Genomic DNA, 17406 nt, shown 5'->3' with positions numbered 1-17406 from the left:
ACTTCGTGGCTGAGTTGCTGTTGTTCCCAATGGCTTCCACTTTGTTATGACACCACTAACGGTTGACCGTGGAATATTTAGTAGTGAGGAAATTTCACGAATGGACTTATTGCACAGGTGGCAACCTATCACGGTACCACGCTTGAATTCACTGAGCTCCTGAGAGCGACCCATTCTTTCACAAATGTTTGTAGAAGCAGTCTGCATGCCTAGGTGCTTGATTTTATACACCTGTGGCCATGGAAGTGATTGGAACACCTGAATTCAATGATTTGGAGGGGTGGCCCAATACTTTTGGCAATATAGTGTAATATATATAATAAAATAAATATACTTTATATATATATATATATATATATATATATATATATATATATATATATATATATAAAAACTGACCCAGCCTAAAAAAACAATACATTTTACAATATAGCTTAGAAAAACAATAATCTTTTATATGACCTCATTTATTTTTGCAAATAAAAGGAGTTTGTATATATTGTTTCCTTTTAATATCATGGAAATATGGATATGTTATTTTATTTGTGTATTTGTTTGTTTTCCAGACTCAAAGCTGCGACGCAGGACTCTGAATCAGTCCGCAGGAAGCAGACGGAGTGGGAGCGGCAAGTGGGAGAACTGCAGGGTCGCTGCTCCTCTCTTGAAGAAGAGAAATTTGAAGCCCTCAGTCGCCTCCGCAACTCCATCCAGCTCGCTGAGGAAGCCTCGCTTCAGAGAGAACAGGTCACACTCCAAATAACCACACCGCACGGGCCCAGTGCATACTTTGTTCTTTATTTACCTAACTTCATAAATAATAACTTCACAAACAATTTTGTGTGTGTGTACGTTACTGTAGGCTCAGCTGAGGGAGAAACAGAGAGCAGAAGAGCTGGAGAAGATGAAAGACGCTATGAAGCAGCTGATCCAGGATGCTGCCTTGCGCACCAGGAAAGAGGTGATCACAGCCAGTGTTTTTAAACTCAGCAAAGGGAGACAAAAGAATAAGCTGGAGGCATCAGGTCTACTCTCAGACAAATTAGGCTCTGCTCCAACCCTAGTGAGCCTAACTAGACAAGAACAGACATGAGGGGCTTTTGCACTGTGTAGTTATAGGAACTATCCCCCAAGAACCTCTAGGGCCAGTAGGAACTCTGAAGTGACGTCATTTAAAACGCAGCATTCAACAACATCAAAAACTGGAGGATGGAAGATGCTGTGATCGGAGCTGTTTTGTTGTTGTGGGTTTCATGATGACTGAGATGGAATGTAGATGTATAAGTAATGCGATTGAAAGGGCTAAGAGACGAAATCTTGCAGTGCTACATATCATCAAGGCTGAGAAAAGAACCCAACGCCGCAAAGAAAGGTGACCAGTAAATGCTATCTATTGTTGTTTACATGTTCGTGGAGTAAGTATATGTAAACTGTGTTTTTACATGGCTTTTTAAATATGGCGGGTACCCGTGTTTCACATGGCATGCATTCAGCCATTCACTGTACACTTACGTCACGCTTAGTCCCCCCAAAAGGTGTTTTTATATAACTAAAATCGTTCCCAGTGCAGTGCAAACATGCCAAAAAGTGGGTACTTCCGTCAAAAGTTATAGGAACTATGAAAACGTTCCTCTGGTGCGAAAGCCCCTATGGTTCTTAGTCAGAGTAGACAACATGTTAAATTTGACACAGTTGAAAACAAAGCCTTGAGGGATCAATGTATGTTTCGTTTAATGCAAGGTTTCTTAAAAATTTTGGTCAGGTGAACCCCTTTGATGTAAAATATTTACTTTCAGTACCTCCTAAGATTTTAAGTTAACATTTCAATAATTCAACAGCACATTTGCATGTTTGGGCTTCTCTGAATTTAGTTAATGGTCACATGACATGCAGGTAAACAAAAAATATACTTTTACTAATTATACTTAATATTTTAAGTAAAGTGTTTTCTTTTGATTGTTTTTATTTTAGAATTTATTTAGATCTTAGGTCGATGTGTAGTGTCTTTAAGCCTAGCCAGAAATACTGTTAGCACTGGCACAGCATGGTTATGGCACAGTGAAGTCAGCGTCGTTCTAGCTTCTAATTCTAGTGTTTTGACATCCAGCTAATCTGTGATCACAGTGTGCATATATTGTTATTTCCATCTTTGAGTGTGTCTTATAGTTATGAATATTTTCTTTTCCTCCTTTTTTAGGTTGAGAGTGTTCGTAAGCAGTGTAACGCTCAGATTCATCGCATGGCTGAGGAGCTGTCTGCCCTGCAGCTGGTGACACATTCATCATCAGCATATGTACAGATGTGTACAGCAACAACTCTTGCTAATGTATATTAACATATTTCCTATGGTTGTGTGTAGGAATGTGCCGATAAAGAGACACAGATTGAAAGAGCCCATCGGGAGAGAAAAGCTGTGGAAGAGGAGCTGGAAAAGGTGAAAATAAATGCACGTTTTTACACGGACATAATTAAATGGTAGTAAGGCTGTATGTCGCTGTGATATTATCACAGTGAATGGGTGTTATAAGGTATGATATGACACAATTACGAATTATTATGATAGATAGATAGATAGATAGATAAGCATATTAGAATGATTTCTGAAGGATCATGTGACACTGAAAACTGTAATGGATGCTTAAATTTCAGCTTTGCCATCACAGGAATAATTTACATTTTCAAATATATTCAAATAGAGCAGAGTTATTTTTAATTGTAATACTTTTTCACATTATTACAGTTTTTATTGTATTTTTGCTATAAAAAAAACATGCAGCTTTTGGTGATCATAAGAGACTTCTTTCAAAATCATTAATCAAATTGTGTGTGTTGTAGATCTATAAAGAGGGCCGAGTTGGAGAGCCTGAGATGAGGAAGATGGAGGCTCTCCATCAGAGATGTTTAAATGCGGAACGACTGAAGGATGAAACGCAACTCACACTCAACAGCACGAAAAACAAGATGAAGAAGATGGAGATGGAGTGAGAACACAAACACGCTCAAGAACTAGAAAGAGGGCAAATATAAGGGTGTGTCCATAATTGTTTCCTTCCTCCTCTGTGCTTGTGTAGGTATTCAGAGGAGCTGTCGCGCTGTCAGGAGGAGGTGCGGAGGCTGCAGGCAGGGCTGACGAGTGCGAGAGAGGAGAGCACAGCCATCAGTGAGGAGAGAGTCACACTGCAGCAAGAGAACCAGCAGCTGCACAGAGACATGGAAGCACTCCGCAAAGAGTGTGCACAAGCTCAGAGACGTGCCAAACAACAGGTTACAAACAACTGCATTCTGATACACAGTGACACAAAGCTGATGTTTGCCATTAAAGGGATAAAATCATTTACTCACCTTCATGTAATTTCAAACCTGTTTGACTTGATTTCTTCTGTGGAACACAAAAGATGATGTTTTTGGAATAGTACTTTGCTCGTTTGTCTGTTCTTTATTTATTTTATTTATTTATTTTTTTTGTCCACATTGATTTTAAAACCCATCGACTTTTGGACAAAAACATCCTTCAAAATGTTTTTTTGTTCCGCAGAAGAAGGGTGAACTATCCCTTTAAGTAATTTTTAAGGGATGAGTCATAGAGAATTTTTTTTTTTTTTTTGCACATTAATAACAAATTTTATTTTTTTTATAGCACCTTTAAAAGTTGCATCTCAAAGTGCCTTACAAAGATAAAGTAAAAATACATAAAAATAGGAAAGAACAAAATGAAAACATACATCAAAGCAATTTAAGAATTATATATATAAAAAAAACGTTAAAAACTGCAAAATATTCTGCAAAATAAAAATATTTATCAGTTTTTCGGCCACAGAGAAAGATAACCAGGGCTCAGTCTTGCAGTGTTTCTGAGATGAAAAAATTGTTTTGTATTCTGGACATGAGGATCAAATGTTAAATTTGCGTTAAATATCACCCCCAGATTTTTTGATTTTGTTTGAAACTCCAGAGCAGAGCCATCCACATTTTGGGTTAAAGAACCAGCTTTATGTATTTGGTGGGATGAACCAATGAGCATAAGCTCAGTCTTGTTACTGTTGAGACAAAAGAACATTGAGACATCCATATTTTTATCGCATTTATCTCTTTATGTGGCGTCTTTAACAGGTATTCTTTGTGTGTGTAGGTGTCCTCGATGCAGCAGGAGCTGTGTGTGAAGGAGCAAAGTTTGGAGTCTAGGCTGAGAGAGATGGAGGAGAGCAGTAAAAACTCCAGCGCCGGTTTGACCAGACTGCTGCTCGCTCAACAGAAAACCATCAGCCGCTACAAAGACGAGGCCAAGAACCTCACACAGGCTTTCCAGCAGAAACTCAGCAGCCTCAGGTGAACGCTCAAACACACTTGGCACGCACAGATCCCACAGAAGTGTTGTTTGCCAAGGCAAGAATTGCTAAAAAAAACTAACAAATTTTTAATGCTCATGCACTACTAATGTTAAAACAAAAAATATATATATATATATTTTTACCATCATTTTAAGACATTAGCTTCCATAGAACAGGCTTATTGATTAAATGTAATGTGAACTTTATTCAATAAAGCTGGTCAAGTCTAGATTGCAGCATCAAGGTTACATGAGATGATTGTGGTTATTGCAGGTCAGAGCTGAACAGACAGAAACAGCGTGTTCAGGAACTGGAGATCCAGATGGAAGCTGATCATCAGAAGATGCTGGAGGTGTGTACAGTACATGCACATTTGTTTCTACCTAGAAAGATGTTGTATACTGTAAGTGATTGAATTTCTATGGGATTTCTGCCTCTAGTATGAGAGGCAGGTTTCAGAGCACCAGGAGAAAAACATGCGTCTGCAGAGGCGTCTTTCTCAGGCAGAGCAACGTGCAGCAAGTGCTTCACAACAGGTATACATGCCATACTGGATATTTACACACTTCCTGCCTATTGAGTGCAACAGTGCCTGCCCATGTTTCCATAGCCTGTTCTGAAAGTATTTTTCCCATAGGCATTTTAAGCCATTAACCAAACCAACCAGCTACAAGGTGGCTCACAATATTACAAACTTTGATTCGAAGCAAAAAAGTAGAAATCAGACAAAAAGAAAAAAAGTTACAAGACTGTACTTAACGGCTTTAAAGGGGTCATATAATGCCACTTTTACAAGATGTAAAATAAGTCTTTGATGTCCCCAGAGTGTGTATGCGAGTTTTAGCTCAAAATACCACACAGATCATTTTTTATAGCATGTTAAATTTGTGACTTTTTGAGGGTGAGCAAAAACGCTCAGTTTCTGTGTCCCTTTAAATGCAAATGAGCTGCTGCTCCCAAGAAGAGGGCAGAGTTTCAAGAGCTTGTGTTAGCACATAGTGTTAGTACCGCGGATTATCTCACACAGACTCACTGAAAATATCAGAAACTGTTCAGCCTTTCATGTTCAAACCAGAGTCGACAGTGATGGAGAGACTCAAGAAGAAGTGACAACATGTAGAATGCAACAGGACGTTTCTGAACAGTAGCTGAATTTATGTAGCTGATGTGGAGTTAACTATCTTAAAGTCATTGATTAGCATATTCTGTCATGATAATCTATAAATCGCTCGTGTGGGAACTGTTGTAAGATCCTACAGAGCCAGAGAATATATGCTGCATGAAGATAGAACAGGTATAGTTTAGTTTAATTACGGTTATAACTTGTAATGTTGTAATCTTGCTTTTATGACATACTATTGCATTTGTGTTATGTAATGTATTATAACATGGCCTTTCAGCATCATTACTCCAGTCACATGAAATCATTTTTATACGCTGATTTGCTGCTCAAGAAACATTTATTATTATTACCAATGTTGAAAACAGTGCATTTAGACAGGTAGATATGGTCAAGAAGACGATCTGCTTAAGTTCAAGCTGAGCATCAGAATGGGGAAGAAAGGTCATTTAAGTGATCTCAGTCCAATAGTGCATTCTAAGGATGTGGGAGAACAGGAGATTCGCATCATGGATGTGCAGCCGACAAATCTACAGCAACTGCGTGATTGTCATGTCAATATGGACAGTAATGTCTGAGGAATGTTTCCAGCACCTGCTGAATCTTTTCCATGAAGAATTAAGGCAGTTCTGAGGGCAAAAAGGGTTCCAACCCAGTACTAGCAAGGTGTACGTACATAAAATGTTTCTATATACACTCACTGGCCACTTTTTTATATATATTTGTATGCATATTTTGCAATAAGTAGTTTGAGAGCATAGAGAAACGGCAGTGCTTAATGGGAGCGAATGGCCACTCAAGTGTTCTTTTGTTGCGATTTGCTTGTCACAATTCTTTGATTGGTGGAAGTTTTTTGTAGAATCATTGGTAATGTAGTTTGTCATCAGGAATTCCACTGTTGAACAGCATTATTTAAAAAAAAAATCAATTCCCCTATGAAGAAAATACATTTTTACATTCACAACTCAACTGTTGCCCTCTGTAGCTGCTGGACAAAGGGTGCACCGAACCCACTCTAAACTGCTTTTTTTCTTTCAGCTGAATGTGATGTCACAACGGAGAAAAGCTGCATCCATGATGGATCTTGAGACTTTATCATAGATAAACAGCAACTGGTTTTTGTCACATCATCATTATCTTCTAATAAGAAGCACCCTGATCAGTTTGTCACTGGGCTAATCATTTAGAGGCAAGAGCTTTAACTGGCAGGATTCCTCGTTCATTTGATAATTATTATTAATGAGAGGTTGATGAAATTACTGCATTTTTTTTTTTTCTGGTGAATGTAATAAACTGTATGCATTTGTTGCCTATGTACAAGATGCCTGTCAAAGTTACTACCAAGCAATTGTTTTTTTTTTTTTTAATTACCAGTAAAACAGATGTTTTAAAAACTGCAGATGATTTTATGGTCTTACTTGAACATATTTTGTACTGGTTATACCACAGGGCTTTTGAATGTTTGATTTCATTGGTTCACAGCCGTTCTTAGGTGTACAATTAGTTTTCATTTTAGTTGCAAGCAGGTTTTTACCACATTATAGTTCCATATCACTTATTTATTCTAAGACAAGATTATTTACAAGTTATTTCACAGAACTTTGCAGCCTACCACAGCACAGACTACCAATGACTTCAAACAAATACTGCATATGCATCATGTATGCTCATTTTGAGAGTGATTTCTAGATCTGGAAAAGTCATTGAAATACGATGTAGTTCTAGTTTTGTCAAAGTAAAAAAAAAAATATGGAAGCCTGTTTCCACAACAGTTGAGTAAAATATATGACTCTGTAAATCCTAAGAAACTTTGAGTTACTGTAATAAAATTCTAATTATTACTATAATGAAACTTTCATAAAGATTTAACAGTTACACTACATAAGAGATGTTATAAAAATTCTTCTAAGAAACTAAGTCATTAGTTTATCAGAATTATGGTTTGTTAAAACAGCTAAGTGTCTGCACACAAGAGCATTTTAAGGACAAAAGCCTGACAAATGTCTTGAATAAAACATCTGACCAATGTGTTGGTGAAGCAACCATGGTATAAGTGTAATTCACTCCAAACCTGATTTAATTTCCAAAAATTCCACGACCCGTCATATTAGTATACTTGTACAAGAATAACAGTAATTATTTCTAATTCTAAATTTGATTTAGAATTGTTCATATCCTCTAAAATTGTGTAAATTGAGCTAAATAAACCAGAATTTGTTCACTTGTCAAACTTTGGGTAACCTAAATAAATGCATTGTTATTTGGGGGGAGGGAATTATTACCACAAGCGCCCAACATTTCAAATGTGTTTAATCATACTGAAACAGAATGGACAAAATGAGGTGACATTTACTGGGGTACAGCTCTGTTCATCAACAACTTGTGCCATAATCTTACAATGAAGTGTAGAGGACCAGTCTTTATGTACATAGTTACACACACAGGCTATAACCACCATCTGTATACAACATACACAAGACATTTAGTACTGTATTCCCAAACAGCTTAGGAAGGAAATGCATAGATAGTGTCACAATGCCACACACTGTCTCTACATGGGGGAAAAAAAAAAAAAAAAAAAATCAAATCAACATGAAGTTTGGTCCTTAAAATAGACACCAAAAATAAAAACAATCTGAACATTGCTATATATGTATATATTTATAGATGGAATATATATATATATATAAACATATATAGATATAGCTATATCATATTATGTAATAATATAATATAGATTATTTATATATGGAAATTGAGCTCAAAGCCATTGGGATGGGACCACAAAGGAATCAATGTCGTGAAACCCAATGGCTGCTGGGACTTGTGGTTTTGAAGACTCCAGAGGTGGAGCTTAGCGGACGAGGGGGGCCTGTTTAAGGGAGATGAGGACTGAACGCATGCGGGAGACATCCTTGGCCTGCTTGCTGGATTTGGGATTGAAATCGCAAAGGCGCGCCACACGCTCCCATTCTGTGCCAGGGCTGTTCTCGTCAAGCTCCGACACCATGGCTTCCTCAGCCGCCCTGTCGACGAGAAACCACAATCAGCTTCGGACAGAAACCGGAAACACTCTCAGACACGTCCCGCTTGAGCACACAACCGCTGACCTCCATAATGCCTCGGGAATTGTGATATCTTATTGGCTGAGAATTTTTACATCATATAAATTTTATTATATAGTTGACAAATGACTATGCAAACTCAACAAAGCTTTTGAAAGCTTGTTCACCAAAAGGTGCTTCTAAAAATGGTTGAAATGCTTCACAAGGTGTTTTGTTAGGAGGTAAGAGGCAAGTGTACCAAAGCAGCTCTGTGTCTGGGTGAAAAACAATGGTTATTTCCATCCAACAATAATACATTCATAAAGAGACATTCTTCAGGTGACCACATCCAAAACAGATGGTAGTTTGAGCATCATGCCCCCAACCCACCATTACCAGAACTAGTCTTGATCTTGAAGGCAGGAAAAGGTTCCAGAACAGCCACAGTCAAATTTTGCAGCGATTTAGTTGGTTAAAACAATTTGTTGTACTTTGAAAGTCCTTGTATTGTGGGACATTCCTCATCTCTTGGCGGTCAGAGGAATGTCAAGGAATCGTGTACGCTAATAAGCCTTCAACGCAGCGATTGACAGGCCAATTAGCTTATTTTAACCACTAAATCTTTGTGCAAAGGCTGAACGTGCCATGCGTTGGCAGTGACCACAAGCGGGGCCTTCTGCTGAGCATGGGGGAACTAAACCAAGTTTCTGGCAAGCCAAACGCTAAAGAGCTCTTAACATAAAAATATTCGGAGAGCTTTTTGAGACCATATTCGACTATTCCCGCTTCCTCCCGGCCCATTACCAACCCTTTCCGCTGCCGTGGACTCAGTCCAGTAGAGTTGCATTAGCCTCTCCACTATCACACAGTATACACAGCAAAATGGGTATGAAAAGCCAATGAGGTAAATCACGGTCACAATCAACTACATCAACGTACAGGACTAGTGCACCAACACATCACCACAAAAGGACATCCAGAATCTTAACTTTAGCAGAAACATGTTGATAATAAAGACAGCAATTCATTGGTGTATAACTTTGTAATAAGTGGTGTTTTTCCCTGAGCATATTTGGTTTTCTTGTCTTTATTTTTCTTTTTTTTTTTTTCTTTTTTTTTTTTTTTTACTTAACTGGTCTAGGCGGTAGCAAGGATGGTTAATGTGAGTGCTTAAAGGTGCATAGAGAAAAGAAAAACAAGGAGAAACAGATCACAAGTCAGATATATAGAAAACCAAAAGAAATGAGATTTATGCAGATGACCAAAGCAGGCATGCACTGTTCAAAACCCAAGTCATCTTAGGAGTGCTTCTATGTGCGCTTAGCTTGCAGCCGTCATTGACGTATGCGCCGCTTGCGGCGTTCGGCGATCTCAACTGGCGCTTCAGTTGAGAGACATTTACCAAGCAAAAGAAAAGCAGCTAATGTTTACAATAGTTCTGCAGAATAGGCAGAAGCAGTAAGAGGTCCATGATGAACATGAGGGCTGCAGAACTAAGAGGACAGTTACAGTTCTAGCCTGGGACAGCTTTGCTCAACCTAGGCACACCGTACTCTACAATACTCCATCTAACACAAGCAACTAGGTGTCCGGCCAAAGTGCCAGCCATGGGATAGAGGTGCACCAAGTCTTGGTTTAAAAAAAATAATTATATATATATATTTTAGGGCTGTCAATTTAACATGTTAACTTAATTAGTTACCGGGAAAAAAATAACGCATTCAAATTTAATGCATTTAACACACCTGCCCCATCCCAGACCTACGTACGTAGTTCATCTTACATTTCATAAAGCTGACTGGCGAGGAACATGAAGCAGGGCAGCAACTCACTGCGTAATGGAGCCAATAGAACTCAGTTATATGTTCCTAAAATTCAAGATATCAGGGCAAAAATGCCCCTGTATGAGTTGTCATCTCATATTTATATCATGATATAGTTAAGCAATTTCACAAAAACGCAATATCACACGAGTGCTGTTTTTGTCCCGAATAGCACAAATGCAAATGTGATATTGATTTTATACAACAGTTCAAAAAATTAGTTAATATTGTCATATTTTAGAAACAATATTGTGGTGGGGTTTTTTTTGCTCAATTTTTCTAGAGAAAATGTCTATTTGATGTTTTTGCCATTTAACACAATAATGACTTATTCTAATTTACACACTAATTTCTCAGCCAAATTTTATGTGCGATTAATTAATCGGCAAATTGTGTCATTAATTTTAATCGCTTGACAGCCCTAATATACAAATTATTAAATATTTGGCCATTTTCAGACTGACACTAGCCAACAAAAGGAAGATTATCAGAATTGGTCAAATGTCAGTAAGTAAATCAGTTGAAAGCCTTGCCAAAAGATTTTGATTTAAAATCTTTGAGAAAATACGGCAAAAAAAAAAAAAAAAAAAAAAAAAAAAATCAGCAATTTGTCTTTATATAGATAAGTACACTTTTTTAATACTACTTTTAATAGTACTACTGGCTGGTTTACTCGGTTGGCTTTGATATGATCCAGAGACGTAGTTGCTTAGAAAGTCACTACCGCTGCATTACAGATACACTACTACTGCACTAAATTGCACTAGTATAATCAATAATCTCAATAATAATAATAATAATGTTAGACAATAAATAACATTAAATAATCTCACAATTTATACAAATGTTTAGACATCATATCTTGAATGTAAACAAAATGCAGACATTGTGACAAATGCACAACACACATATGACAAAAAAAGGGTTTTCATAAACTTTAAAAATGACCATGAAAAAAATATTAACAACAAAAAAAATAAATGAGACAAATGAAAAATGACAGAATGGGCAAGACAGATATAAAATCTGCTTATGTAACTTAAACATAAGTGGGGGAAATGGACAACATGCATAGTGTGCAGACTTTTTTGTCCAATTAGTCTTCAACAAAAACGATCACCCTGGTTTTAAATGAAGTTAACCAAGTATTTGGTTAGAAATGTCTAAGAGTAACAGGTTATGAAAAAAGATGAGATGCAGGAAAATGAGTTAATGAGAAATGCATGTGAAAAGAAAGGATGTTAGTTTAGCAACATACACATAACCAATCAGATCAGCGAAGGGTTGTTTGTAGAAATCCTCATCCAGCACCCTGGGAGTCCCAGAGGAGAGCAGCGAAGCAGGAGAGAACAGAGAGAGTGGTAAAAAGGAGAAAAATAACACTCATACAGAGCCAAAACACACTGCAGTGTTACCATACCAGTGTTAACACCAGGCCAACTACATAAAAGTGGACAACACCGCACACGAGAGAGAAAGACAGAGACAAACAGGACAAATAAACAAGGAATTCAAACAACGATTTCACACTCAGAGGAATGAGGACCGATATACAGAAAGAGGTTTAAGGAGACGTCATTTTTATTTGTAACAAAACATACTTGAAACTTTCACCGGGACTCAATGCGAAAGCACAAAACATGCACTAGAAAATTTTACTTTTGACCCAATATCACTCGTGTTTTTTTTTAAATACAAAAACGGATTGAATCCTATTAAGCACATGTAACTGTAAAGTTCATTCAGATGCTTCCCTGAAGCGGAAAGAGCTTTGCACAGAACTCCTTTTTCTATTCTAATAACTGAATATAACATCTGGTGCTAATTAGGGGTGTGATGAGATCCTGCGAGATTAAAATGTGACGAGATTTCTTGTCGAGGTGAAAAGCTGTCTTGCAATATTGCCATGACTAAGTGTAAGGTTGAAATTAGGATAGAATATGCCACCACTACATTTACATTATGCCTCCACTGTCGTTTTGCTTTTTATAGAAATAAAAAACATTTAATTCAGTTGGATAACAGTCACTTCAATCCCATCCAGCTCATCAAACACAAGCAGCAGAGTTGTACGTAGTGCATCAGGAATCAGAGTTCACTGATCACGTGATGAGAGTAAGTGACGAGATGACTGACAAGACCATGGTGGAGGGATTCGTTCCACAACAGAGCCTAAGTGTCTGACAAATGTCTTATATCTTGTAGAATGCGCGCTCAGCACCGCCGATCCCTATTTACAGAGTACGTGCGATCGTGAAAGTAAAACGCGAGTGTGCATTCAAAAAGCAATATTTCAATACCCCACATTTTGAAAGCGGCTCCCTGATGCATGCAAATATCCCCCAATATAAAAGCTATCTTAGGCTGGGCTGTGTAGTTGTAACCATACCTCTTAGCTCTGTATCATGCTTGAAGAAAAAATTGGTCTATTTGATCAATTTGTGGAAAGGAGTTCAGTTAGGAGATTAAAAGTTGTAGAAGCTCATAATTATTCTAACTTCTATGGTCTGAAGAGACTCATATGAAATCATACAGGAGAGAAGCCAGTCAGTTGAGTTTGTGGCAAAACCTTTTACAGTGCTCGAGTATTGTTTTTTACTGCATATGATAATTCATACTCAAAGTAGAACTGAAATGACATTCATTACAAGTGATTAGTTAAAACATTTCAAACGCACTTGCAGACTTTTTCTAGTCATGTATTTCATCATTGAAGATTTCTTAAAAATACTGTGCAAAAATCTAATCTCGTCTCATGAGCTAACTGTCTCATCACACCCCTAGAGCCAATCATATATATAGCAACTTTTTGGATTGGACCAGACATGATCATGTGACCAAAACACAGCAGAAGTGTCCGAGGGCACGATCACATGATCATTCAACAAGGTCAGACTCTCAAATCTGCATCTACACTGTTCTCATATCATTAGCGTCATGAATAGTTATGCTAGTTAATAATAGTTCACTCACAAATGATCATGAATCATTTATTCACTCTCATTATTCCAAATCTCTATTTGAGATATTTTGAATGTTTGAAGCGCTGTTTTCTATACATAAAAAAAGAAAGCAAGAACAAGCACATTTTCATTTTTGCCCTTGGAATATACCGTGACCGAGCATATACCTTGCCGAGCATGATGGAGGAGCCGTGCACTTTCTACTGCTTTTGTAACCAGACAGCAAAAGACAGAAAGGCCTCACTTCTAGATTTCAGCTGCTCAAACAGTGTGTACCTGTTGTTCACTTTGGTCTTCTCCAGCTGCTCGTTCTGTCTGGTGTGCCACTCTTCCAGCTCCAGCTTTGCCTTCTCCTTCCACTCTACCTCCTGCTTACGTGAGTTAGCATCTGAAAAACAGTAGAGAAGAATATCAGTCAGCCATAAATTAAATGTTTCAATACATCTTAAAAGAACATCTACATCTTTGCTCAAGTTACCAAGCTGTTCCAGCCTCTCGCGCTGCTCCTCTCGCCACTTCCTCAAGCTCTCCGGCTCAGCCTGCAACCGATCGACACTGGAGATGGCCGCATACACATCTGAAGGACCGTTACTCTCCTACAGAACACACACAGCAAAGATTAGGAGTCCAAACCATACAAATCGCAGTACAACATTTAGTTGATACACTTCTTTAGTGCATCAACTCCTTTAGTTTGGATCAGTGATTCGTCAATTATTTCTGCTACACTGTTTACGTTGAAGACATATTGCGGCGCTTCTACGTGAACCACTGTAGTCACATGGACTATTTTAAAAATGACTTTACTACCTTTCTGGGCCTTGATAGTGGTAATTAAGTTGCTGTCTATGGAGGAGTCAAAGAGCTCTCTGATTTCATCAAAAATGTCTTAATTTGTGTTCCAAAGATGAACGAAAGTCTTACAGGTTTGGAATGACATGAGCACTTGACAAATTTCAATTTTGGGTGAATTAACTCTTTAAAATATGAGTGACTGGTAAAATGGGCCTTCACTATCCAGCTCACAGGCAAAGTTAACCCAGTAAAGCCTGACATTAAATAAGTCAGACTAATTAAATTCTGCCATTTAAATTGCACATGTGTTTTATGTATTGTATAATATTTGACACATCAGGCTTTTATGGCTTATATAATGACATAGAAGAATATGGAGATCACATTTAAATTTTATTCAGAGGCCAAAACAGAGCAATTTGGTTGTTGATATTTAATTCATGCATCAAATATGAAAATATGCTTTATAGGGGTAATAAATCCATTGAGTATTGGCTAAATATACACAGCTTTCATACCAGTTATATACCAGTGCTTGAAAGGAATCAAAAGTTCAAAGCAAGTCTAGATTTAGTCTTTTGTTGTGTTTTACAAAAGACAACCCAACACGGTCTTTGCAGTGAAAATGCAGCTATATACATGCAAGAAACAACACTAAATCAAAAGCATACAACTACTATGCCACAATATTAACAGATTGTGAGTTTAATGGAATACAGGCAAGAAGCCTTCAAGGTCTTACCCCATGCAGATCTCCATTCAATGCTCCTGCCAAGATAAAAGAAAGAGAAAAACAGGGATGTGTTAAAAATAGTCATTGTGCAGTCAATTTTTCATGCATCTCATACAGTTCATCCGTATGAATCATCCTCAGTGTAGTCGTTGAGTGAAAAATGCATTGCAAGGCTGTTTAGCCTTCCTGTAGCTCAAACAGCAGAGCATAGCACTAACAAACACCATGGTTCAATTCCCAAGGAATGAATGCAATGCAAGATACTTTGGATAAAAGAACCTGCCAAATAAAAGTATTAAAGTATTCAAGGAACAGTAGTTAATTTGAAATAAAGTGTTGTCCATAACATAGCTTTAATTTAGTGTTGAATTCATTGACAGGATATACGGTCTTTCCTCCTGCCTAAGTCTCTGGTTTTGCTGACTTCTTTTCCTTTCTTCCTGAATCAGTGACAAACATTATGTAACATTCCTTCACTAGAAGTGATTCGATCACTTGAACATTTTCATTAAGCAATACATACTTAGCACACAAGCAGTAATAAGAGACAAAATGTTTTCAACACATGCAAATCAATTTTTAACCCATATGATGAACAGACTATATGCAGGCCTGACTGATTTTCTGCACACTGTACTTCCAAGACTGTTGTCTTCAGTCATCCTAGACCCAAGTCAGACTGTGCCTTTGTGCCTGTGAAACAACATCCCCATCATCATTTATTTAAACCTTTCGACCACAAAAACATTCAAGCCAACGGTCAGTAAAAACATACCAGACACTTCTGCTGACTGGTAATATTCTCCTCATTGTAATTAAAATACATGAAGACCACAACTGCATATTTAATTTTAGAACGCATACTGATTTTTTTAACTATAAAAAAGGAAACAAAGGCCTCCAAAATATACTAATTTCAGTCATTGTCTGGTTTCAAATTAATTAGAAAAGGTATTATAGCTTAGGTACCTGCAGAGATTCATTCAGCTGTAAGATGCTTGAGATGGAAATCTGACTGTCCTGGAGCCTAACGAGCTGCCTTACTAACATCATTTTGAACTAATTCGAGAGTATACAATGAACTAATAATGTATACCTTGATGCAAGTCGTATTGGATAAAGGCATCTACAAAATGCCTTTGTAATTTTGGGCATCACAGGTGCGTTTGAACAGTATACGTGCATTCGAATCATTCATTTTTATCCTTCACTTCTGAGTTCGAATCAGCTCATTCTAGGGCATCACAGACACTTCTGAATCTTCAAAACAAATCTTTTTGGGCATCATAAGAGAGTTCGAATCAATAATTTCTGAACATTATAGGCATATTCGAACCTGCATTGTCTAACGGTACAGGTGTGTTCGAAATAATTACTCATTATGAACATGACAGGCGCGTTCGAATCATTCATTATTAATTCCTGGCCATTTATAGCCGCGTTTGAATCGCTGAATCGAACATTTCTGCACATATGAGCGCTGGAATCACTCGTTTTCATGTATCACGATGCGTTCGAACATTCAAGCAACATTCATTAACGTTCGAAGGCGCCCAAAATGCTTACTAAATAGGCTTCTCACAAGGTTTCAAGACACAGCAGTGGTCCTGTCATAACCATATCTAAACGATGCCTTGACACTTGAGTATGAAGACTAAAGGAACTGAACACACACACAGCCTTCAGTCCAAAGGTCATTGTATAATAAAAACCCCATAAGCGTTAAAGGAACAGGAATTTCGCTGATATAATCAGTACTAGAGTAATCAATCTAGACAAAAAGCAGTAAATGCGTCTCAAAAATGAAATTATACATTTTAAAACCAAATAAAATTACGATTAAACCGTTCCGAGGTCTACTACAGGGAGTCTCATAAAGAGCTGAGTTAACAACAGATAACGCCATTTTCCTGCTTCTTTACTTTAACTACCAGTATGTAAACCATTAGGACATTTAAACGGATATTTGGATGCATCTTTGGCAGTGTAATCTATATAAACAGCGCAGTACGTATTATTTATACACACACTGCATTACTTCATATATATATATATATATATATATATATATATATATATATATATATATATATATATATATATATATATAGATATAGATATAGAGAGAGAGAGAGAGAGAGAGAGAGAGAGAGAGAGAGAGAGAGAGAGAGAGAGCTTTGAATGAAGGCTAGCTGGCTAACAAGCGAGTAAAACAGTTCTTTGCTTAGATGTTTTTTTTGTTTTGTTTTTTCGGTTAAAAGATTATAAGAGCTTTTTATTTTTATCGCCGATGTCGTGTTAACACACCGTCCTGGTCTTGGCTCAGGGATGAAGGCACATCTCCGCTGTCCAGGATGCTGAAGCCCTCGTCATTCTCGATGCCCGCGATCTCACTCTCTTGTTGGGCCAGAAATGCTGCCGCCGGGTCCTCGTCTGCCCCCACACCGTTTCCTGCGCTTCCTTGGGGGGCACTGAGCATATCAAAATCGTCCATGGCTCGCTAAATGTGTTCAGAGTGAGAACAACTGAAAAACACAAATCACCCTACTGTCTTCCTCGTCGACGACTCCAATGTCAGCAGGGGGAAGTGCTTAAGAGTGAAC

General features: G+C 37.7%; 2 protein-coding genes across 7 annotated transcripts in view; one reads left to right on the top strand and one right to left on the bottom strand.

The window, feature by feature from the left end:
* Window positions 1-8032, top strand: part of sclt1 (sodium channel and clathrin linker 1) — a 17273-nt gene extending 9241 nt beyond the window's left edge. For all 4 annotated transcript variants that reach the window (XM_051871596.1, XM_051879717.1, XM_051886381.1 and 1 more), the window contains exons 13-22: window positions 567-744; window positions 860-958; window positions 2195-2266; window positions 2357-2431; window positions 2833-2978; window positions 3069-3261; window positions 4127-4323; window positions 4599-4677; window positions 4766-4861; window positions 6484-8032. In XM_051871596.1, coding sequence (XP_051727556.1) covers window positions 567-744; window positions 860-958; window positions 2195-2266; window positions 2357-2431; window positions 2833-2978; window positions 3069-3261; window positions 4127-4323; window positions 4599-4677; window positions 4766-4861; window positions 6484-6546 — 1198 coding nt within the window. In that variant the 3' untranslated portion in view covers window positions 6547-8032. The remainder of the gene's footprint in view (window positions 1-566; window positions 745-859; window positions 959-2194; window positions 2267-2356; window positions 2432-2832; window positions 2979-3068; window positions 3262-4126; window positions 4324-4598; window positions 4678-4765; window positions 4862-6483) is intronic.
* On the bottom strand, window positions 7739-17406 carry clta (clathrin, light chain A). Of its 3 annotated transcripts, XM_051887504.1 has the most exons (7): window positions 17111-17406; window positions 14813-14838; window positions 13754-13871; window positions 13552-13663; window positions 11571-11624; window positions 9623-9658; window positions 7739-8471 (listed from the first exon to the last, which is right to left on the bottom strand). In XM_051887504.1, the coding sequence occupies exons 1-7, from the start codon at window positions 17295-17297 to the stop codon at window positions 8300-8302; spliced, it is 705 nt and encodes a 234-aa protein (XP_051743464.1). In that variant the 5' UTR covers window positions 17298-17406; the 3' UTR covers window positions 7739-8299. The 3 variants fall into 3 exon arrangements, with proteins under 3 accessions (XP_051743464.1, XP_051744243.1, XP_051745041.1); XM_051888283.1 differs by lacking the exon at window positions 9623-9658; XM_051889081.1 differs by lacking the exons at window positions 9623-9658; window positions 11571-11624 and having other exon boundaries at window positions 17111-17404.

The sequence above is a fragment of the Ctenopharyngodon idella genome, chromosome 1 (genome assembly GCF_019924925.1).
Source record: "Ctenopharyngodon idella isolate HZGC_01 chromosome 1, HZGC01, whole genome shotgun sequence".
Classification (NCBI taxonomy): Eukaryota; Metazoa; Chordata; class Actinopteri; order Cypriniformes; family Xenocyprididae; genus Ctenopharyngodon; species Ctenopharyngodon idella.
Note: the sequence above shows the minus strand (reverse complement) of the source record. Positions and strands in the feature narration are given on the sequence as shown.